The sequence below is a fragment of the Xenopus tropicalis genome, chromosome 2, assembly GCF_000004195.4.
Source record: "Xenopus tropicalis strain Nigerian chromosome 2, UCB_Xtro_10.0, whole genome shotgun sequence".
Lineage (NCBI taxonomy): Eukaryota > Metazoa > Chordata > Amphibia > Anura > Pipidae > Xenopus > Xenopus tropicalis.
Window position 1 is genome coordinate 134,090,072 of NC_030678.2, and position 25,150 is coordinate 134,115,221.

The 25,150-nt window shown below is 40.3% G+C and overlaps 1 protein-coding gene across 1 annotated transcript; it reads left to right on the plus strand.

Annotated features, from left to right (window-relative positions):
* The first annotated feature begins 2,621 nt into the window (after positions 1-2,621).
* ttll3 (tubulin tyrosine ligase like 3) lies at positions 2,622-4,871 on the plus strand. The gene has a single exon (XM_002940966.3). It carries the CDS (start codon positions 2,622-2,624, stop codon positions 4,869-4,871), a length of 2,250 nt encoding a protein of 749 aa, XP_002941012.2.
* Positions 4,872-25,150: the final 20,279 nt, after the last annotated feature.

Below are 25,150 nucleotides of genomic sequence, written 5' to 3' on the forward strand. Positions count from 1 at the left end.
AGCAAAAGAGAGCTGAGCTTCACGTGTGACTAGGAAGTAGCAGAGAGACCTGAAGTTGAGCTGCTTGTGATCAATGTTCCCTCTAATTTTTTTGGGGCCATCCTTTTTGTACAACTTTTAAGGGCCATGGATATAAAAAAAAATAATAATTAAATAATAATAAAACAAAACACTCTCCATTACTCATTTTGTTTTTATAGGGTCCAGCAAGAATAACCATATCATTAAAAAAAATGGGGCTAGAACTCTGTATTTAACATACAGGTATAGGATCCATTATCCAGAAAGTTCTGAATTACAGAAAGGCCATCTCCCATAGGCTCCAAACAAACGATTCTAATTTTTAGAAATTATTTTCTTTTTCTCTGTAATATTAAAACAGTACCTTGTACTTGGTCCAAACTAAGATATAATTAATCCTTATTCGTTGCAAAACAATTCTACTGGATTTAGTTAATGTTTAAATTATTTTTAAATTATTTTTTAGTAAACTTAAAGCATGGTAATCTAAACTACGGAAAAATCCCTTATCCGGAAGACCCCAGGTCCCGAGCATTCTGGATAACAGATCCCATACCTGTACTAAACTTACGTTACTAGCTGTACTTTATAATGTGTATTTATAAACACATTATTTAATGCATCTGTACATTGGATGTACAGATGCAAATAGTTCAAATGACTGGTAGGGAATTCCCCGGTATTTAAACTCTTGATGGTAGTAGAGTCACAGACATCCAATCACAATGGTTCCATTGAACTTGTTCAGTTAGGTGTTAGCTGAAACTGACAGGTGTAAGAAAAACTCAGAAAAGTCCAGTTGTTTTAGACTTAATTCTACTAGATACTGTATATCATGACCTGGATGAATGAGAATCTTCATAGACATGATGCATAAATAAAAATCATTTGTTTAACTACAAATTGGAGTGCGGGTTGTTTGAAAATTTTGTATACCGTTTTGACCCTGCGGCTGCTAGCCCCAGATTTATAGCTTCAGAATGGAGTTATAGCACCTGACTAACATGCAAGCCACCCACCTAGATCTTTTGCCCAACCGACCTGCCATGCCAAGGAAAATTAACCTAAATTACCCATCACACTCCCCCACCCATCGGTGCAAAGGCCGCACAGACATGAGCGCTAAAACCGTAAAAAAATACTTTTGGCCAAAGGGTTATTAAGCCTGCCACCACGTCAAGGTAGACTCTTTAAGCAGGTACCTATTCTAAACTGAATTAAACTTAGCTTTAGAAATCTTCTGCTTTTCTAATGTACAAATAAGAGCCATATGGTTTTACCCCTTGGTCAAAAAATAACCAGTCCTAATAAGGGCAATGGATGGTGAAAATTTGCCTTCTGCTGAAAATCTGCTCTATTAGTGCAGCAAATTACTTAAAAATAACTTCCCTTTACTAAGGTGCCTAATGTATGCATGCAATTATTGTACAATGCTAAGGAATATGTTGCCATTTTTTATTGCCCTTTACAAAAAAATTAAAAAAAATAATAATGGCCAGGGTCCCCCTGCAAGTACCCCAACTAGACCTCCCACACTAGGAACTTCCCACACGGTGCAGGTGGTACAATGCTTGTGGGGGTAGTTACAGTATATATAAAATAATATTGTCTCCCTCCCCCTGCACCAGGGTGCAGGTAACAAATTTGGTAAAATCTGCACCCTTTAAACTGTCATCAGGTTTCAATGGCAAACAATATGTTTCTTCTGGTTGTTATCATTTTGTTTTAGCATACCTTAAGAAAACACTAGAAGCTGACCCAGTTCACCTTGGTTTACTATTTATAGATTTTAACATTTTTGCTACTTTTACAATTAAAAAAACAAAGAAAAAACTAAATAAAACTGTCTTTCTTTTTGAAGCAGAGTTTTTTTTTTCCTTTATAAGTGTGGTGACTGTGCCTATACGGTGATAATAAAGAAAAATTTGTAAAAAAAAATAATTAATAAACGTGTTGCAATATATATCTGAAAACTGATCAGCTTCATAAAGCTTTTTCATAGCCCTCCTTCTTATTGCTTTTTTTGGTCATTGTGATATCATCAAGTTTCCATGACAATTATCTCCTATCTTTGTTATTGTTGTAATATCTTATTGTGATGTCATCGTAATGAGATATAACTATGTCATTTCCATAACAATGAGATAGGACAACAACAAAGATAGGAGAAAATTGCTATAAAAACGTGATGACATAACAGAGAGTAAAAGAAAAACAACAACAAAGATAAGAGATAATCGCCATGGAAACATGATGACATCACAATGGGTAAAAGAAAAGCAACAACAAAGCTAAGAGATAATCGCCATGGAAACGTGATGACATCACAATGTTAAGAGATAATCGCCATGGAAACGTGATGACATCTCAATGCTAAGAGATAATCGCCATGGAAACGTGATAATCGCCATGGAAATGTGATGACATCACAATGACCAAAACTAAAGGCTTGATCAAGCTCACTTGTCAGTTAGTATACCTTGAGAAAGGACTAGAGACACACTGTGAGTTTCATCCAGTTGAGCTTTAGTCTACACTCAAGTTTAATCCAGCTAGTTTTTAGTGTACAAGCAAGATCATTGAACACTTTTACTAGCTAGATGGAGAGAACTATACCCGGGAAGACTGTTAGAACACAACAAAAAAAAGAATGTAATTCAGACACCAAAACCAAAAAACAGCCTACAGCTAAGGACAAACATGATGTTTCTCCTACAAAAGGACATGTATCAAAAAAAACCCATACAAAGAAAATCAATCCGGATTCCCTTAAACAGGCTAAATTATTGGTAGAAAAAGCAATTCAGGAAAATAAAATATTTACTATCCAAGGCTATTATCCTTACATACGGAGTGGCCTGAGAAGCAGAGGATGGGTGGAGAAAAACTTTCATAAGAGCCAACATGATTATTTTGATGATCCAGAAGGTATCTGTGATCTTACATCAAGGCTTTTACGTAATCAAGATCCCAATTTTGTCTGGGTACCAACATATAACTCCTTGGACAGCCGCTTGTTAAAAAATGATCAGATTATAATAAATCATTATTCCAAATCTGTGTTCACAACTAAGGTGGGCCTGTGCCTCAATTTAAGAAACCTGCATTGGTTTGCAGATGCTGATCTAAATTCCTTTTTCCCACGTTGCTACAGACTGGGAGTCAAAGAAGAAAAAGAAGCATTTATTGAGGATTTCCGGCTCACTGCTGCCTGTAGCATTCTAAAACTTGTTTCACGTGAAGGAAAAAATATGCCTAACAGAAGAGACGTGAAAAAAGAAATCACTGCTGCACTTCTGTTAAAATATTACAAGAAAGCCAAACCACTTATAACAAGTGTCCCAGTTCAAATTATCAAAACAGCTCTCAAGGCGTGCAAGCAATACTTGAACACTTCGGAGCATAAAGATATTGACTGGAAACTGGGTTCTACTAATGCCATTACAGAAGATGAATGGAAAGAATTCCTGCATGGATATTATCAGGCGATCCATAAAAATATAATCATAAATGAGGCTGAAAATTATGTAAGCCAGTGCCAAGATATGTTACAAAAACTGAAGGCAGTGAAACCACAGCTGGACATTGACGGGGAAAGAAATATATGGATTGTAAAACCAGGAGCTAGCAGCAGAGGAAGGGGCATAACCTGTATTGATTACCTAGAGGAAGCCCTTAAGTATGTGGACTGTGATCCACTGTTTATAAATGATGACAAGTTGGTGGTGCAAAAATATATTGAGAGGCCACTACTAATTTATGGCACCAAATTTGATGTACGCCAGTGGTTTATGGTAACCAACTGGAATCCACTAACTATCTGGTACTACAAGGAGTGTTACCTGCGCTTTTCATCGCAACCGTTCTCCTTGAAGAACCTACACTCTTCTATACACCTGTGCAATAATGCCGTTCAAAAGAACTACAAAATTTCCCGGAGCCGACATCCACGGCTCCCAAAAGAAAACATGTGGTTCAAGAATCAATTTCAAGATTACCTCCAGATGACTGGAGCAACCAATGCATGGAAAGAAATAATTGAACCAGGCATGAAAGCAGCAATTATTCACACCATGCAATGTTCCCAGGACATGGAGGAGGGAAGGAAAAATAGTTTTCAGATCTATGGTGCAGACTTCATGTTTGGAGAGAACTTCCAACCCTGGTTGATTGAGATCAATGCTAATCCCGATATGTCACTGTCTACATCAGTGACCAGCAGGCTCGTTGTTAGAGTCCAAGAGGACATACTACGCCTTATCCTAGACCGGAAACAGGATGCTGACGCTTATGTGGGAGTATTTGAGCTAATTTATAAACAACCTGTAATAAAAATCCCTCTATGTGAGAGAAAGCAGCTGTTAGTTAAAGGGAATCAAATAAAAAAACCACTCCAGACCTCACCATTAATGACTGATGAAAAGAATCAAATGTTCAAAGGAAGTATTGCTAAGGGTGAAAGGAACCCTTGCTTATTACACAGAACAAAAACCACGGCAACCTGGAAAGAAATAAAAGGAGGGAGAGAAACATCACCTTCTAAGAAGATTGAGCATATCATACTTCCTACTATTAAACAGGGACTGGAGAAGAGAAAAGAAGGAGTTAACCAGTATCAGCTACCAAAATTGTGTGCACATGAAAAGACCATTAGAAGGAAGGACCCAGCAAGGACTAAAAATGAAGCCTTTGACCATCAGAAATTGCCCAACATAGATTCTGGCCAATTACAAGTAATTGGTCATTTAACAAAGATACAAAAACCTGGATCATTAACCAAGTCATTGTATAAAGGAACTCACTCTTTAGCATCTCCATATCAAATGTCATTGGCAAAAAGTAAAAGCTAATGATAATGATGACCTTTGCAGTTCCTAAAGAAAGCCTCATGTAGATATAAAGAACTGAAGAAGAGGGGAAAAAGAGGGCATGCAAATTACATACCTAGCAGAACAGAATGCAAGAACAAAGAACTGTGGGGCTCATTTATCAATGCATCGCAGCACACAAACCGATGCACAGGGCAAAAGTTTTGCCTCTGCAACTATTACAGTGCTGCGATGCATTGGTAAATGAGCCCCTGTGACTTTTAGTATTGATTCATTTTAAAGACAAAGTCAGGGTGGGATGGAGGGTGGGGGCACATAATGCGAGAACTTGCCATAGCTGGATATATCCAAAAGTCTCACAAAAATCACCCCCCAGAAGTCTGATGTCTCAGATACAGAAAATTTTAAATGGAGAAGATTTGGAAAGAACAGTTGTAATAGAAAAAAAAAAGGGTCTGGACCCTAAATTTAAGAAACTCTGTAATAACGCAAAGCAACCTCTGCTTATAAGCCCAGATTTGGAGAGTGACTTTGGTAATCATTAATTTTGAAGAAAAAGTCATAAACACTGAAAGCAGCAAAGATGTTGATTCTTTTGCGTTCTTTAGGAGTTTTCTAAATGGATTTATCAGGGTGGGATGGAGGGTGGGGGTGGAGATATATCCAAAAGTCTCACAAATATCACCCCCAGAAGATTGATGTCGAAGGTACAGAAAATTTTAAATAGAGAAGATTTGGAAAGAACACTTGCAATAGTCAAAAAAAAAGAAAGGGTCTAGACCCATGCATTCTAAATGGATTTTTCAGGGTGTGATTTAGGGAGTGGAGCATAAAAAGAAATGGTCAGGACATAGGTGGGCATGTCCAGAAATCTCACAAAAATTACCCCTAGAAGTATAATGTCTCTCACACTGAATATGTCAGAGTTCGGCTGTGGCCAATGTTTGGCGCATGCACGTTAAATCACACGCTCATACGTTCAATGTCAAGCGCCTACTCGCACACGTAAGTGTTCGCACACGCAATTTTTGACACAAGCCCATATTCGAGCGTGCGGACACATGCAGTCGCGCGCAGTTTCAGACGCATGCGCATCTAGCGTAAATAGACGCCGAGGCCTACACTCCAGTGTGAGGTGATCGTCTCTGACTGACACTGAGCATTCCTGTACTTCTGATTATTGATGCTTGGACTTCTGATTACGGCATTGTTTCTTGACTACTCTTCAGTTTATCCTTTGGCTTGACTTCTGACGTTGATCTTCTGGTTCTGCCCCCGGTCTGTTTTGTGACTTTCTCCCTCTGCATCCGGTGCCTGCTATTGTGTACCTACAGATGAAGCGCTGGGCATCCCAAAAGGTGTCTGGTTACAACAGTTGTGATATCTAGAGATGTTGCGAACTGTTCACCGGAGAACTAATTCGCACGAAAATCAGGTGTTCGCAAGTTCGCAAACTTTTAGCGATGTTCGCAATTTTGGGTTCGCCTTAGCTGGAGCCAAATTTTGACCTCTCACCCCAGAGCCAGCAGATACATGGCAGCCAATCAGGCAGCTCTCCCTCCTGGACCACCCCCGGACCACTCCCTTCCATATATAAACCGAAGCCCAGCAGCCATTTTACATTCTGCCTGTGTGTGCTTGATGTGTTAGCATAGGGAGAGAGCTGTGCAGGGGTTTGAGGGAGAGTTTAGATAGCTTTGCTGAGTCTGACTAGTGATCTACTTTCTACTGCTCTGTATGTAGCTGCTGTGGGCAGCTGTCCTGCTGATCTCATCTGCTGTAACCCAATAGTCCTTGTAAGGACTGCTTTTATTTTCTGATTACTGTTACTCTTCTTTTCATTGTGTACTGCAGCTCCGTCTGTGTGTGTTGGAGACAGGTGTGCTGCTCATAGTAGTGCACTAAGCACCAACCACACATTCACATCATTTTTTTTTATTTGTGTTTTTTTACTTTGCTACTGTAATTTATAGAGCCCAGTGCTATTAGTCTAGCTGTGTTGGGGACTGGTGTGCTGCTCCTAGTAGTTCACCCCCAGCACCAACCAGAGATCACTTTTTTTTATTATTACATTTTTTTTTTTTAATTTTACTTACTGTTCTTTAATGTGTCCAGTGCTGTTTGCTGTTATTCATAGTAGCGCACCAAACATGTTACACATAGTAGTGACATTGCATTGCAATAAAATCACCTGAGCGATGTTTTTCCACCAGCAATAATAAATTCCGTATCCACTACTGCGGCGTTTTGTCTTTGCGTGTGAACCGGCTGTAACCTTTACACGACTTGATTGGCATGTAGACGCCGGACGTTTTAAAGCAGTTTATTACACAAGTTTAGAAATGTAGTGTGATTTCTGCCCTTTACAGCACAAAATGCTGTGTCAGCAACGTATTTTTCAGAGAAATTTTTGCCCTTGATTACCCTCCTGCATGCCACTGTCCAGGTCGTGGCACCCTTTAAACAACTTTAAAATCAGTTTTCTGGCCAGAAATGGCTTTTCTAGTTTTTAAAGTTCGCCTTCCCATTGAAGTCTATGGGGTTCGCAAAGTTCGCAAAAGTTTGCACTGGGAGCTGGGGGGGAGCCGGAGGATGCTTGGGGGAGTGGAAGCTGGAGGATGCTGGGAAGGACTCTGGGGGGGAGCTGGAGGTTTCTGGTGGGAGCTGGAGGATGCTTGGGGGGGTGGGAGCTGGAGGATGCTGGAAAGGACTTTGGGGGGGAGTTGGAGGACCGGGGAGGGGGTAACTGGAGGATGCTGGGGGCCCTGGCTACCAATGTTTTATGGGACCCTGGCTACCAATGTTTTAGGGGGGCCCTGGCTACCAATGTTTTAGGGGGCCCTGGCTACCAATGTCTGTGTGTCCTTTGTACTGATGGGAGGGGCCATTGGGGGCAGGGCTTGGGAGGAGGGGGGCCCAGGGGGGCCCCGTGATTTCTAATGGCGGCCCTGAGTATGTGTGTTATAACCCTTAGAAGGCCCAGACTGGCAATCTGTGGATTCTGGCAAATGACAAAGGGGCTGCTGAGTATACTGGGACTTGTGGTCCCAGCTGAATCAGCTTGCCCAGATTTGGGAAACAGGAGTGATAAGCAAATTTACAATTGAATGGTGGAACAGAAAGACCAGCAAACTCCTTCCAAACACCCGCACTCTAATTTAACTCCATGCCATAGTCTGTTCTTCCAGACCTATGGGACATATATAACTAGCCAGTGTGTTGTATATCTATGTATTTCTATGTATCCTTGACTCTGCCCTGTTCTTCACTCCTCATATCCAGTCACTTATCAAATCATGTCACTTTCAAGAAATATTTCCAAAATACGATCATTTATCACCCAAGATGCTGCCAAAATTCTTATTCACTCTCTTATAATATCTCGCCTGGACTACTGTAACTGCCTATTAATTGGCCTTCCCTTCCAAAGACTGTCCCCTCTCCAGTCCATAATGAATACTGCTGCCAGGCTCATACACCTCTCTAACCGCTCCTCCTCTGCCATGCCCCTCTGCCAGTCCCTCTGCCATGCCACTCTGCCAGTCCCTCTGCCATGCCACTCTGCCAGTCCCTCTGCCATGCCGCTCTACCAGTCCCTCTGCCATGCTGCTCTGCCAGTCCCTCTGCCATGCCACTCTGCCAATCCCTGCACTGGCTTCCCCTACCATTCAGGATAAAATTCAAAGTAATGACTCTCACATTCAAAGCAGTTCATAACTCTTCCCAACCCTACATCTCTGAACTCATCTCTAGGTACCATCCAACCCGCTTGTTACGCTCCTCTACTGACCTGCTCCTCAACTCCTCTCTCATCATTTCCTCACACACTCGCATTCAAGACTTTGCAAGGGCTGCCCCCCTTCTCTGGAATTCGCTCCCACAAACTGTCAGACTTTCTCCCAATCTCTCTGCCTTCAAGAGATCTCTAAAAACACATTTATTTAGAGAAGCTTACCCTAATCTAGTTTAATATAACCTCAGTATGCTGCTAAAAGCAATACCCTGTGCCACACCTCTCACAACTCTGGTCATGCCCATTCCTACACCTTGTGTCTCAACCCTTTCTCCTTGTTGCCATGTGCAGCACTGATATCTGACCAATTTCAGTCCCTCCTGAGAGCTGACTGGGTAATATACCATCTATACTGAACGTATATGTTAAAACATCTTGGTGGTTCTCATGGGTAATATACCATCTATGCTGAATGTATAGGTTAAAACATTTCAGTAGGTAATATTCCATGTATATGTTAATACTGAATGTATATGTTAAAGCATTTGAGCGGTCCTCTTGCTGGGTAATATCCATTTAAACTGATATGTATGTTAAAACACATCAGTGGTTGGCTGGCTGGCTAAGATAACTAACAATTGGAATATATATGCTGGAGCAGTTTTGCAGTACTGTGGGTTGGAGGCTAAGGCAATGTCCATACTGTATTATGATTATTCAGTTTTGGGTCATATTGGCTTATGCAGCCTCCAGGTAAGTATGGGTAACATATCACTGATAGTGACCCTGTATCATGTTGGTTTAAACAACATTCAATTCTGTTAAAAGCTTGCTATCTATTAAAACGGGCTGTTTGGGGTATTGCTCACCTGGTGACTATGGCTTATGTAGAAGCAACAGCCAAGCTGGATAATGTAGTTTGCATGTTACTGCAGTCTCTACGCTGTATTTTATTTGTATTTCAGGTAGTGGTCAACTGACTTAAGGGTACAACCAAGCAGAATTGTGGCTGTATATGTATTATATCTGACAGGTGTGTTGCATGCAGGTATTATATATGTATAAAGCTAAATTCTGAAGGTGGTAGCACCACAGTGTATATGTATTTTTTGCTTCTTTCAATACAGAGACCAATACAAACAGCCAGACTGTGTTTAGGTAGGTTACAGTGGTCTGAAACCAGCATCCATCTTGGCCTTATATGCACTGCTATACTGTGTAGATGCTAAGGGCAACACATTTAGGGTGCAGACAGGTATTACACATTATATATGCACTGGCATGCAATAGCTGTTCAAATTATGTGTTTAATGTGACTAAACTCTGAGCTATAGCCTTACTGTGGACACAGTAGTCAGTGATGTATTACCCATACCTCCCAACATTTGAAAAATGAAAAGAGGGGCAAAAAGATTTGGCATGCGCGGCGCAGCAATTTTGACCACGCCCACTTTTGTGGTCACGCCCCAATTACCACACCCCATTTAAAAAAATACTCCTTTTATATAGTTGGAATGGTGGGATCAGACGCAAATGTGCTATACCCTCATACTGTACTACCTAAGGAAAACAATATAGCAACTCCTACATATAAAATACAAATATAGAGAGAAGGCAGTCAGTTATAAGTGACTATGTACCAGTTTTGCCCCCCATACACAGTACCCCCAATGGCCCAATAGACAGTACACAGTGGCCCCATACACAGTACCCCCATACACAGTGCCCCCATAGACAGTATCCCCCATACACAGTGCCCCCATACACAGTGCCCCCATACACAGTGCCCCAATGACCCAATAGACAGTACCCCCATACACAGTGCCCCCATAGACAGTACCCCCCATACACAGTGCCCCCTTAGACAGTACCCCCCTACACAGTGCCCCCTTAGACAGTACCCCCCATACACAGTGGCCCCATACACAGTACCCCCATACACAGTGCCCCCATAGACAGTATCCCCCATACACAGTGCCCCCATAGACAGTATCCCCCATACACAGTGCCCCCATACACAGTACCCCAATGACCCAATAGACAGTACCCCCATACACAGTGCCCCCATAGACAGTACCCCCATACACAGTGCCCCCTTAGACAGTACCCCCATACACAGTGCCCCCTTAGACAGTACCCCCATACACAGTGCCCCCATACACAGTGCCCCAATGGCCCAATAGACAGTATCCCCCATACACAGTGCCCCCATAGACAGTACCCCCCATACACAGTGCCCCCATAGACAGTACCCCCATAGAAAGTGCCCCCATAGACAGTACCCCCCATAGAAAGTGACCCAAAGACAGTACCCCCATAGAAAGTGCCCCGATAGACAGGTCCCCCATAGACAGGTGCCCCCATAGACAGGTACCCCCATAAACAGGTGCCACCCATAGGCTTCTATGCTGCTTTGCTTCTGATGTGGCGGTGACAGGCCCTTTTATAAGGTTGTGCTCGTACGTAATGATGTCACGCGTACACATGGGGCGCAACCCTATAAAAGGGCCTGTCGCGCTGCACAAGGAGAGGCATAAGAAGTAAAGCAGCAGACAAAGCAGTAACGCCCAGCACCAGCCAGTGTATCCCGCTGTGCTGGATAGTTCAATGAATGTTGGGACCTTCATTGAACTATCCGGGACAGCAGGATGCGCTATAGAAACCAGGACTGTCAGTTGGGGGGTATGTATAATCTTCCAGTTATGTTTATGGTTGTAGGAGGATATCCACTACTGCTGTGCTTCTGGGGTAAGTGATATAAATGTTTATCACTTTTGAACAAGCATTAGGCCAACCTGTCCACTACTGTGTGCTGGAATAAGACAATATAGAATGACTGATGGAGCAACAACTGACCTTACAATTTACTAATCCTATAACACGCTTATTAAACGAGATCAACCACAAATTTACCTCTACCTTTACAGCCACAGGGTCTTGTTAAACATATTCCTTTTTTCCCAAGAGGACATAAGGAATCAACTCCCTCTTCCTATAACTTTAATTATAGTACAGAGCTGGGTCACCTAGCTATGGGGCTACGCTCAACACTAATGTAAAGCATATGCATATCTAGTGATGTTCACAGAATCCCTCATACGAAATCTCTGCATGGAAATGTCTGATTCTTTATAACAGGGTACAAATTTCCTTATGCTATACACTACTTTCTCCACTCTTTGAGAAGACCACTTAGGAATGCCAATTTTACTGCATTTCTGCACAATTTAAAACCCTGTTGAGAAACTGTGTACTAAGTGAGACTTAAAATTCTGTCAAAATGCGGGTCTTAGTCTGTTTTCCTTTCTGCTTTGTTTGTTTGCAGAGAACTCTTAAAAATGTGACTTTTGCTTTCATATGAGTGAAGTGACAATTATAAGAACTAGACATAATTGGCGATAAGGTTTCTTAAATCTGCTATCTGAGAGTTCGTAATCAATGTTAGGCCAGAAAACCGAATAATATACCGGAGACTGACAGAATTCAAGGTCTCTTTAAATTGACCACTGATTCAGTGTGCAATTTTTACTTCTGTAGCACGTAACTGGATGAGTAAAATTGTCAATCAATAAAACTCATTAAAAATACTATTTTCTGTGTCAAAGGATCTGTAAAGCCTAATTCTCAAGAGATTTTGAAATATGACGGAATGTTCCCATGTTTTTTCTTTTTTTCACATATTAAAATCTGGCAGCATTTCTCGTTCACATTAGACTTAAATACAAAACCTTCTACATACAATTAAAGAATTTAAAGAGGAAAATGAATTTGTTAAAAACTGAGGTGGCTAACTATAGTCTTAAAACTTTTTTGTAGAAAAAATGATTCCTTCTGAATTGTATTACATCTGAAACAACACAATTCTGATAATCTTAGGGACCGATTTATCAAAATTCGAATCACGATTTGCGAAAAAAAACAACTAGAATATACTTGAGAATATTCTTAAGAAACAGGAATAGTCTGTATTTATTAAATAAAAAATTCTCGAAAAATCACCAGAAAAAACTTGGCAAGTAAATTCTGGCTGGTTCAATAGAAGTCAATGAGAATTGTCTCTCACTTATTAAAACATTTTTTAGCCTCATTGAAAATTAATGGAACAATGGGATTCTGCACAATAATTAAACATGACTGGCTAATAGACCTAGCGGCAGATTTACTAAAACAATTTATTATTTTTTTTTTTTATTTTCTAATATTCCCAAATGTCTGAAAAAAGTTGTGAAAAACTAGACTGTTTCAAATTGTCACTGCGAAAATCCTGACTTTATCAAATTGTTGCTGTGACAATTTGAAAAAGTGGTGATTTTCGGACAAAACCCAGTGAAATCTCTAAAGACAAAAGAAATAACTTCAAGGAAAGGGACCTCTGCTATTGACTTCTGCATGAACTTCTGCAAGTTTAATCAAGCGAATTGTCGAAGTCACATTTTAAGCCTTTTAGATGCATGGTAAATCTTGGAAAAGTCACAGCATTTTTTCTCTGCAACTTTTTCTAAAAAAATCTGAATCGAGTTTAAAATGAAAAATCGATGGTTAGTAAATAAGCCCCTGAATGTGCAAGGTTTTTGTGTACTCACAGATCACAGGTCTCTGAAAGCCCATACTCTATTTGACTATGGTAGAACTCGAAGGAATTGCATATCAATAACAGCAAATAATTGTACAGGTATGGGATCCCTTATCCAGAAACCCATTATCCAGAAAGCTCCGAATTACGAAAGCCTGTCTCCCATAGACTCCATTTTAATCAAATAATATAGAATTTTAAAACTGATTTCCTTTTTCTCAATAGTAATAAAACAGTACCTTGTAATTGATTCCAACTAAGATATAAATAATTCTTACCTGTACCTTATTTTTTGACTCTTGGTCCTTTAAAATGCAAGGATGTTTTTCCAGTCATGATATTCTAGGAAAGCTGAAACTGAGGGTAAAGGGGTAAATTAAAACCTTGGGATCCTGGATTCTCTGAAAGCACCCACTGAAATGACCAGGACTATTGATGAGTGAAATTATTCTCCAAGCATGGATTCACCACGCGTAAAAATTCACCACGTGGCAAAAAACTGTTGCCGGCGGCAAATTTTTTTTTTCTTTGCACGCAATAATTTTTTTTTTTTATTGCCGTTCCGCGAATCTTTTAAAAGACTGCCATATTTTTTGGCAAAGCAAAACAGGGCAGATTCACTCATCACTAACCAGGACCGATATATCTGTACAGTATGGCTGTTACGCTGAATAGTGCAAGTAACCAGGAACTAATTTGGCATTAAATAAATGAATGCTCATATTCTATTAACTGCTCAATAAATATATGGACTTCGGCCTCTTGAATCTAATGTCTTAATGCAAGTAGCATGAAGGGATTAATCATACGGACACATTTCTTTGTGGAGAAAAATATGAAAGCATTGTTAATACTTTTTAATTAGAGGTAAGCGCACTTACTGACGCTTCATAAAGCCCATGAATCCTTTGCTCAGTTGGCTGCAGTAGCCATTATTATACATTTATGATAGTGTTAAAGCAGCATATCTTATTAAAAATAAGATTATTAATACTAATTACAAAGCCACATATTTGTTAATGAACCAAAACAGAATTTGAGGGTCTTATTCTCTGTTTCTGCATGTGGTGATTAGAACTCAGTGTAGAGATGAAGCAAAAAATGTATGAAATTATATGAGCAAGTAACATAAGCTATTAGGCAAACAGTGACCTGCTTCTACATAATGCCATTGTACTTCAATGCGCGGCTAATTCACTGGGTGATGCCTATTGTTCAGCCTGGGGAGAAAACTTGTGCCGTGCCACTGTCTAAAAGGAGCAACAGCCTGGGGAGAAAACATGATTGAATTCACCGGGGGAAAGGAGTCAGGAATGAATTTTTTCCCCTCTGCGGCAAATTAGAGAGGCTTCAGATGGGGTTTTTTGCCTTCCTCTGGATCAACTAGTAGTTAGGCAGGTTATATATAGGCATTATGGTTGAACTTGATGGGCGTATGTCTTTTTTCAACCCAATTTACTATGTTACTATGTTACTATGATATCAATACTGGACACAATGTGGAGGAAGAGGGGACTAAGGCTAATGTCACGTGGGGCTAATTCTTGACCTGAGGATAAAAGCATGCAGAGAATCATCCTCTAAGCTGGCATCGGTCTTTTACTATTCCTGCACTCAGAGCCATTGCTTTGGTCTGGCTTTGGGGCCAAAATCTACTCCATGTGGCTGCATCCGGGCCAGCACAATGACTCAGGTGCAGGTACGTGCAGCCAACATCCGCCAACAAACATGAGACTTGGCACTTGTTATCTGCAGATTGACAATCTGCCCCGTGTGCCCTTGGCCTAAGGTTATGCTTCTTATTTTACTTCTAGATGATTTAAATAGGAGCATGGACTAGCCATTTAATAATGTTTTTTATGTTGTGATACAAAAAGAGTTCCAGAATATTTGTGATATCCCTGTTACAAGCTTTCAGGCTTCCAAATGAATGTTCCTGGCTAATAATTAGTTTCCTTTTAGAATTATATTATCTTTGTCATTTCTCCAGCTTCTGTTTATCCAGTTATCTTCCAGTCTTATGGTTGTGTACACCATAAATATCTATTGAACAAAATACCACTCACCACCAGCCAGACACAATATTCCATAATACTCCTATTTATGACATGGTCTTTACAGATTGATCTCATTTTAAATGTTAGTCTCTCTTTTCTGGCATTATAAATGTACTCACTGTTTCCTTTCTTTCATTGCCAGTGAGTTTTCTTATTACTGCCACATTCTCTGACACTACTTCCAGTTGTGTGATGGACTTTTCTTTAGCTTTTTGTCTCACCACACTAGTAAAGTGATACAGGTATGGGACCTGTTTTCCAGAATGCTCGGGATTTGGATCTCCATACCTTAAACCTGCTAAAAACAATTTAAACATTAAATAAACCCAATAGGAGGTTTTGCCTCCAATAAGGATTAATTATATCTTAGTTAGGATCAAGTACAAAGTACTGTTTTATTATTACAGAGAAAAAGGGAAATGTTTTTTAAAAATTTGAATTATTTCTATAAAATGAAGTCTATGGGAGATGGGATTAACGTAATCCGGAACTTTCTGGATAAAGGGGTTTCCGGATAACGGGTCCTATACCTCTATTGATCAATGATATGGAAAAATGGTAATGATAAAATAATGCTCTAGAAGTGTTTCTGGCCACATTAGCTGCTGATTAGGAATGCATGTGTAGCGGGTAATAATAAGAAAAATACATTGACAGATATATCAGTAGCTAGGCAACGATTCACACATCGTACACTGAAAAACACACAACAATCCATACAGTAGAAAAGGTACCAGCCTTCCCTAGCCGTACCACGAACAGTTGTGATCAGGCAACATAAAAATAGAAATAAGGGAGATAGTAACAGTAAAGGAGACAGGGGGGTACATATATTGTGTTGAGCACAGGCAAGACATACAGTAGTAGCAACTGCTTAGGAAGACAGAACATTCAGTGTAAACACGACAAGAGAAAACTCTGGATTTCTATGAAACCTTTCAAATAGAGAAATGTACCAATAACACAATCAAAATCGTTTCCAAGATATGTCATGTTGGGTACATAACATTCTGGTGTTTTTCTTGTTGAAAAGTAACTGCTAGAAAAAGAAGATTTGTCTCCTTCATTTCCCCTATAATTAAATGAATAAAGGAAATCTGCTTTTCAGGCTAGCTTTGTGCTGCATTCAGTAATTGATTGTCTGGCTGATAGACCTGGCTTTCAGATTACTTGTCACAAAAACCTTCATGATGAAAATCTTTAATTTCACCAATCTCTTAGCTATTTGGGTAGAAATACTAATCTTGTAGTCAGTCAAATTATTTTATTCTTACTGTCTCTTCTTGAAATTGTTGTTTTCAGAGCAAGATTGTCACATATTGTAATGCTGTTAGCCTTTCAATTTTTTTCTTAATTATTTCATATTTTTTCATAATCAAGCACAATTAACTCTCAATGGTTTTTACACTTTTTAAGATAATGTAGGGGCTTATACACAGTGTCACATACAATATTTTGTTAAGGGAAATGAATTGGTACAAGATCCATCTTATACAAATGTGAAAAAGATACAAACTTGTAGACCACAGAAGCTTCTAAAAAAGATTTCAGTTCTTTACATGATCGGATAGGATAAATCCATATTTCTTTCAGCCAAGTTTTCCTTACAGTATTTTAGTGGGTGGTCATGATAGCTTAAGCTTTAGCATTATGGTTGAGATTTCATTCTCTGTAGCTATGATAGTGACAGTGATGAGAACAAATATGATATAAAGCTAAGGCCAAGTCAAATCTACAATCTGTTGAAGATTACATTAGGTGTATGCAGTTAAATGCATAATAATACCATTGCAACAATATTATTTGTAAATCCCCTTCATATTTGCTCAAACCTCAAAGTGCTTAAAAAGGTATTTACTTGCTAGAATACACTTCTATAAATATTTAACAACTGGAAGAATAACATGGTGTTTTCTCTTCATGTTTTGTCAGTAGTCTGTCAAATCTGTAAAATTGAATATGTTTAAGATCAATCAAAGTCAAAATACAGTGTACTCAACATTAAAATTTACACTGAACATGGGCTTTAGTGACAGACATATAGTTAGACACATATCTATATACTGTATATATGTTGCTGTTTATTCTTTTAAACTAGTAGAGGTGCAAAGACTGGAAAGAAACAAGTGAGTCAACACAAGTGTAAACATTCTGGCTCACAGCCCAGGGCCATCAACATTAATTCATAATGACTTCAACAAATGAAAGAATTCAGCTGTCAAATATGACTCTAATAATCTCTCAGAGGTACCTCGGAACATAAAGATGACCTGCACATTGGAGAACACAGGGCAGGCAGTTCACACAGGGAAATAACTTGCTATTGTTTTTTTTTTCTTTTTTTACAACTTATTGAGTGACATTTCTTCTAAGTATAGTAGGAGGAGTTAGTAATAGTGCAATTAGCAAACCATCTCTAAAGCTTAACAAGAAAAACAAACCTTTCTTGTAAGCATGGTAGAATGTTTATGCCCATATACATTAGGAGGTGCCATATTTGTCTGTGAATTATGTTAACATGGTATGTCTGGCATGCTTATTGGATATTTTTCAGTGTTGTAACTGGCATGTCTGGACTTAATAGAGTGTTCACCGGCCATTTTTTAGTGATCTTGCTTGTCTGGGATGAATGAAGTGCTCATTGACAATTTCTTCCGGCACAGCTTGGGTTAATATGCTGATTATTGATTTTCTGTAGTAATAATATTGGTATGTCTAGGGTTAATGTGCCCATTATCCATTTTACTTAAGGATTATATTGGTATGTCTGGGGTTAAAATGCACATTATCCATTTTCTCTAGTAATTACTCTGGAACGTCTGGGTTAGGTTTTGGATGTGACCCAAATTTGGGTGTGGTTTTAAAACATCCTTGCCATGCTGCGCACAGCAGAATGACAGCTAGATTTTTTCCAGTGCCAAGGCCTTAAAATGGCTCTGAGTTGGTTAAGAAGAAATACAAAAAATATACGGTAAACGATCATTTAAACATTTACAGGGAAGGTCACATTTTATGAAGTGCTTACAATTGTGCAGTATTTGCATAATTAAGTATTTTTGTAAAGGGAATAATTTTAAAAATTGCACATATTCACTATGGGGCACATTTACTAATCCACGAATCCGAATCACGAATGGGACAAAATCGGATTGGAAACGAAAATTTCTGAAGATCGCAAATATCACGAAAATGCGTAAGAAAAAATCGTATTAGTCACGATAATATCGTATTGGCGATCCGAAAGTCACGAAATTTTCATATCGAACAATTGTAAACAGTGGTAAAACCTTTCCGATTTTTTCGTGCAAACGTCCAAAAAAGTCGTGTGGCGTACGAAAAAGTCGTGCGGACGCCCGAATAAATCGGCAAAAATACGCTCGGCGTGTTCGCATGAACGCTCGAGCGTTCGTGCTTTTGTAAATGTGCCCCTATGTGTATATAATTTGAAATTGCTTATCCACTTATTGGCTTTAGCAGCAGTCACATGAGGAGTAGATAGTTAACCCAATTCCCCACTACATTGATACAGAATAGGGTAGCATAAAATCAGGAGTAGTGATGAGCAAATTTTTTTGGCAGGCATGGAATTCCCACATTTTGCCATTGACAAATTGTTTCATGAAACTTCCACAGCAATTAGCCGCAGAAAAATTTGTCACTCATAAAAAAAGTGGTGAGGTTACGTAAAAAAACGCAATTGATCAAAGAATTGAACAACAAACACGTTTCGCTGATTTTTGCTGTTTCTTGAATTTTCCTGTCGTTTTCGCCAATTTTTTGGCTTATCACTAATCAGGAGGAGTCAAGGCAGCATGTGCTACTGTACATAAACCTCTCTCTCCCACTCGCTTGCAATCTAGCAGCCGATATGATTAATCCAATACAAATAAGGGGAAAGAAACAGGTGCTCTGACTTGCCCTGACATTTTTAAAAAATGTATCCCAGATATAAAAATACCAATATGGGCCATTACTGTTCTATTTTAAGGATCACTAGCACTCATTAGAATGAACTTCACAATTAAACATCTATGTTACAATTTCTACAATTCTAAATGGAACTTACACCATTAAACATAGATACAATCTAAACTAAAGCTGTTTGGTAAATGCTTTAATGCTTGTAAAATCTCTGCAATTTCTCTAGAATTCAACTGAGTTGCTTTTTTAAGCTGAGATTCTGTAGTTTAAGACTTTGATAAAGAAGTGCCATCAAAAACCATAGGGACTGAGGACCTTTTACTTACTTGACATTTTCAACGCAACTCATCTTTCCCATGGTGTAATTGGTTAGAGAATGCCAACATTAAAGAGATTTCAAATACACCACTTGAGAGCGTATTAACGTGAGAACATCTTTTCAGAACCCTGCTGCTGGTGAAAAATACGGATAAAGAGGGAGCCCTAACATATTATATTATTATTTCACTTAAAGGGACATTGCAGTTTCTGCACTGCGAAACAGTATTTTGAGCATTTAAATATAAGTTCCTTCATTTGTGTAGCGCTAACAACTGAATGAAAGAGTCTCTAGCAATATTTAGAAAGAAATAATGGGCCTGATTCACTAAAGGGCGATAAAAATTATCGCACGCTTTTTTGCGTTAAAATTATCGCGTGCGAAAAATCGCATTTTTGCATGGGTTATTTCTCGCACTAGTTTTACCGCATGCGTTAATTTCTGCGCTGAAAACAATACGATTGCATGATTCACTATAACTTTTGCGCGCTAAATATCGCATTCGGCTATGCGAAAATGAACACCTACTACAGGCAGGCGAAAAATTATACAAAAGTACAGTAAATGAGTTTTTGCAATAAAATAAGGACTTACAGTGTTATTTATTCAAGTATGTGTTTCCCCTAGAGTGACGCAGCCGCCAGTTTGCAGCGAAATGTTCATTTTTAATACAGTAATTTTCTGCAAGTATTGGCGTGTATGGCTAACATGGCGTGCGTTCATTTGCGCGACTATTTATATTTGGCTACAAGTGATGAAATGCTTCGCCAGGCATGGATTCGCAGCAAATTTTTGGACGTGCGTTGAATTTTTTCGCGGCGGATTTTTTCATGCGTTTCACAAAACAGTCCGCCAATGGCAAAACGCATGAAAAAATTCGCCACGCAAAAATTCACCGCACATACAAAAATTGATACAAGCGTCAAAAAATAATAGTCACAGCAACAATTTTTTTGCCCGCACAACATTTTTGCCGTTTCGTGGATCTTTCGAAAGATTTAGTAAATTTATACTTACCGTAATTTACTTTTCCCTTAGTCCCTTCGGCAGCAACGCTGAGATTTATTCTCCTCTCCCTTTTGGTAGGACAAGTGAACAATAAAGTTAATTAAAACCAACCTATAAAAAAGGGTTAATGACAACAGACCATAGTGAATAAACAAGAATACACCAGATAATGCTTAAGGATTTATTTTGGGGGGGTATTTTGCTGCCGAAGGGACTAAGGGAAAAGTAAATTACGGTAAGTATAAATTTACTAATTCCCTTACGTCCCATACGGCAGCAACGCTGAGACTTAGCAAGCAAAAAGGGCGGGATCCGGTCACACCGCCTTCTGGATAATCTTTCTGCCAAAGGAAGCTTCCTGAGAGGCTAAGACATCCACTCTATAATGTTGAATGAAAGTGTTTGGAGCACTCCAGGTAGCTGCTCTACAAATGTTTTCCATTGAGACATTCGCAACTTCAGCCCACGAGGTGGAAACATTTCTTGTAGAATGCGCTCTGACACGAAGAGGTGGCACACGGTCATCCTTGATGTATGCCATCTGAATGATCTCTTTAATCCATCTGGATAGTGAAGTTTTGGACGCTTTACAGCCCTTGTTTTTTCCTGAAAAGGAGACAAACAAACTTTCATCTCTCCTGAATTCTTTGGTGCGATCTGCATAAATCTTGATTGCCCTTCCCACATCCAAGAGGAGAAGTTGACTAGAGTCTTCATCTGTTGTTTGCGTGATGGATGGAAGAACAATCTCTTGATTAACATTAGTCATAGAGAAAACCTTGGGCCTAAAGGTGGGAAGAGGCCGGAGGATCACTCGATCTGGAAGAAAGGTAAGGTAAGGTTCTCTTACTGATAAGGCCTGAAGTTCCCCTATTCTCTTTGCAGATGTAATGGCAACCAAAAACAGGGTTTTAAACGATAAACATTTTAAGGAACAATCTTCTAGAGGCTCGAATGGACACTGGGTCAGGGAGTTCAACACCAAGGATAGATCCCAGGGAGGACAGGCGTGGAGTCTTCTGGGACGAATTCTAGAGATAGCTTTCACAAATCTCTTGATAAGGGCCAAAGATGACAAGGACTTGTTAAACAGTGCTGAAAGGGCAGAAATCTGAACTTTGATGGTGTTGACTGCCAGGCCTTTATCAAACCCTTCCTGGAGAAATTTAAGGACATAATTGATCGAAGACTGATCCTCCACTTGATTATTCAAGCACCACTTCTTGAAAGTTCTCCATACTCTGGCATAGACTTTATTAGTGGCCTTCTTCCTAGACTGGATTAGAATGTTATTAACATTTGGTGCCAGACCCTGAGATTCTAATATGGCCCAATCAGTCTCCAGGCAGTCATCTGAAGGACCTCCAGATTTTGACAGGTTAGGGACCCCTGTGTCAACAAGGAAGGAATCTGTGGCAGAATCCAGAAGTTGTTCCGAGCCATCCTCCACATGAGAGAGAACCAGCTCCTCTTGGCCCAGAAGGGAGCTATTAGAATGGCGTTCACCTGTTCCTGCCGGATTTTCTGCAGGACTCTGGGAATCATAGGCAACGGAGGGAAGATGTAGACTAGGGGAAAGTCCCACTTGAATGACATAGCATCCAGGAAGTCTGGCTGGTCCTTCCTGTATAGGGATGCAAAGGTCTGAAGCTTCCGGTTGCTCCTGGTTGCCATAAGGTCGATATATGGGAGACCCCACTGTCTCGAGATCTCCCCGAATATGTTCGGGTCTAAGGACCATTCCCCTGGCCTCGCGAAATTCCTGCTCAATGAATCTGCAAGAGTATTGAGTTCCCCTCTTATGTGTACTGCTGATATCTTGGGAACATTCCTCTCTGCCCAGGTGAGAATCCTGAAAATCTCTCTGTTTAGGATAACTGATCTGGTACCGCCTTGCCTGTTGATGTATGCCACCGTTGTGGCATTGTCTGATAGGACTCTCAGACCGTCTCCTTTCAAGTGTTGTTGAAACGCTTGGATGGCTTTGAACACTGCCTTCAGCTCCCTGAAATTCGATGACATGGAGCTTTCCATCGGATCCCAGAACCCCTGGGCCATCTGATGCTCGAAATGGGCTCCCCATCCCAACTGAGAGGCATCGGTGGTTAGTATCGCCCAATCCGTCTGCTGGAAGGAAAGACCTCGAGAAAGATTCTCCTTCTGCAACCACCATTTCAGCTGTATCTTTGTCTCTCTGGACAGAATGACCCTTGTATCTAAAGTAGAGATTTTCTTGTCCCACTTTGACAGAATTTCCATCTGCAGGGGTCTCATATGGAATCTGGCCCACGGTACTGCCTCTATGGACGATGTCATAAGGCCTAGAATCTTCATCAGATCCCTGAGAGAAGATGAACTGTGTGTCAGAATTCTGTGGACTTCTTCTGAAATCCTGATTATTTTGTCTGGGGGGAGAAAAACCTTCATCTCTACGGAATTGATGTGCAACCCCAAGAAGCGGATCGAGCGTGAAGGAGTTACTGATGACTTCTCCCAGTTGATTATCCACCCCAGACTCTGGAGCATCAAGACCGTTCTGGTCAGATGTTTCTTCAGTAAGGATGCTGAAACTGCCACAATTAGCCAGTCGTCCAGGTACGGAATCACTGTGATTTCCTGTTGCCTCAGAACTGCCACTATAGCTGCCACAATCTTGGTAAAGATACGGGGGGCTGTGGTTATACCAAAAGGCAGGGCTGTGAACTGCAAATGTCGTAGAACTCCTCTGATGTAAACTGCGATACGCAGAAATTTCCTGTGAGCACTGCAGAGAGGAACATGGAGATACGCGTCTTTGAGGTCTAAAGAGACCATATAATCTCCCCGATCTAAGACATTTGTCACCGATCTTATAGTTTCCATACGAAAGGATCTTTTTTCTATAAACTGATTTACGAACCGAAGATCTATGATCATTCGAAATTTGTCATTTGGCTTTGGAACCAAAAAAAAACTTTTGAATAGGTTCCTAGGCCCTCCTCTGTCTGAGGAACAGGCTCTAACACTCTGGAGGCAATGAATTCCATAATAGCTTCTTCCAAAGCTTTTTGTTGTATTTGTTTTAGAGGAGGCGTAATTCTGAATTTTGAAGGAGGAGTCGAGAGGAAGTCTATCCGATAGCCGTGTGAGATCAGACGAAGAACCCAAGGATCTGAAATTGTTTCTTTCCATTGTGGAAGAAAATAAGCAAGTCTCCCCCCCACCGGTAGGGAGTCTCTGGCGTCAGAAGGTGTTCTTTTTCTTTTGCGCGAGGGTCCTATCATTGTTTTTGTCATTTCTACCGGAGAAAGTATTTCTGAAGGAGCGATAAGGCCGAAACGAACCCTGTTCAGACCTGTTTCTTGGTCTTTGGGACGCGTTTTCTCTTTTCGGAGAATACCTTCTGGACCGAAAAAAGAAATTCCTCTTTCTGTTTGGCTCCTGTGGGAGACGCTTCCCCTGCTTAGAACCAGAAATGGCCTCCAAAAGCTTGTCTAATTCGGCACCAAATAAATGACCAGGCTCAAAAGCCATGGAACACAGGCTATTCTTTGAGATGACATCTGCCGACCAATTTCTGAGCCACAAGGCTCTCCTAGCTGCAGATGAAAGCGCCATAGCCTTGGCGGAAAGTTTAATGCTTTCAATGGTAGAATCACAGAGGAAATCCACCGCAGAACTTATCTGAGAAAGAGATTCTAGCAAGGTATCTCTGGACACACGGTTGTCTATATCCTCTCCCAGTTGCTTAATCCAGAATTTGGCAGAGCGAGCAACTCCTGATGCCGCCAGCGCAGGCTTACATAAAGCCACAGCTGTAGAATAAGAGCGCTTAAGTAGACACTCAACCTTTCTATCCATAGGATCTTTCAATCCTGACCCATCCTCCACTGGAATAAGTGTTTTCTTGGACAATCTGGCCACAGCAATGTCTACTTTAGGAGGTGCCTCCCAAATCTTAAGCTCCTCCTCCTGGACTGGGAAGAGTAATTTATGTCTCTTAGTTATGGATGGAGCTTTCTCAGGACTCTTCCATTCTCTAAGCATAAGCTCCTTCATGAGAGAATGGACTGGAAAGGCTTTAGACTTCCTTAATGGCTGGGATGAAGAAGCAGCATCAGAATCCCCTCCCTCCAGGGAATCTATGGTAGCTTTTACCCTTTTAATCAGCTTAGGAGTATTTTCAGCAGGAAAGAGATACAAAGCATCCTCTTCTTCGGAAGAAGAAGAATCCCCGTCAGAGTCATCCAGGGACACCACATTAGGGGCCATCTGAGCAATAGGCAGAGGATTAGTAGAAGGACTCTCCACAGTAGTATTCTGTCTGAACTGGGAGAACATTTCCTGCATGGTGGACTTTATAAAATCTTTCATCCACTCAGATGGAGGGCTAGGAGTATTTCCTCTTTCTTTATCAGCCAAATACTGCAGGCAGGTAACACAAAATCTCTTTGTATAGCCATCTGGTAACTGATCCTCACAAGCTCTGCATTGCAAGTGCTTATCCTTTTTATGTCTCTTAGATGGGGGCTCATTAGTAGTGGACATCTGTAAAACAATAGAATAAAACAGGGTTAATACCCTAACCCCAACAATAACTGAAGGAGGGCACTTGATCCAGGGTTTACCTTTAGCCTAACTCAGGAGGCTGCAGCCTTAGACAGAATAGCAACACTCTCAGTGTTAAAAAAGCACACACAACGTCTAATA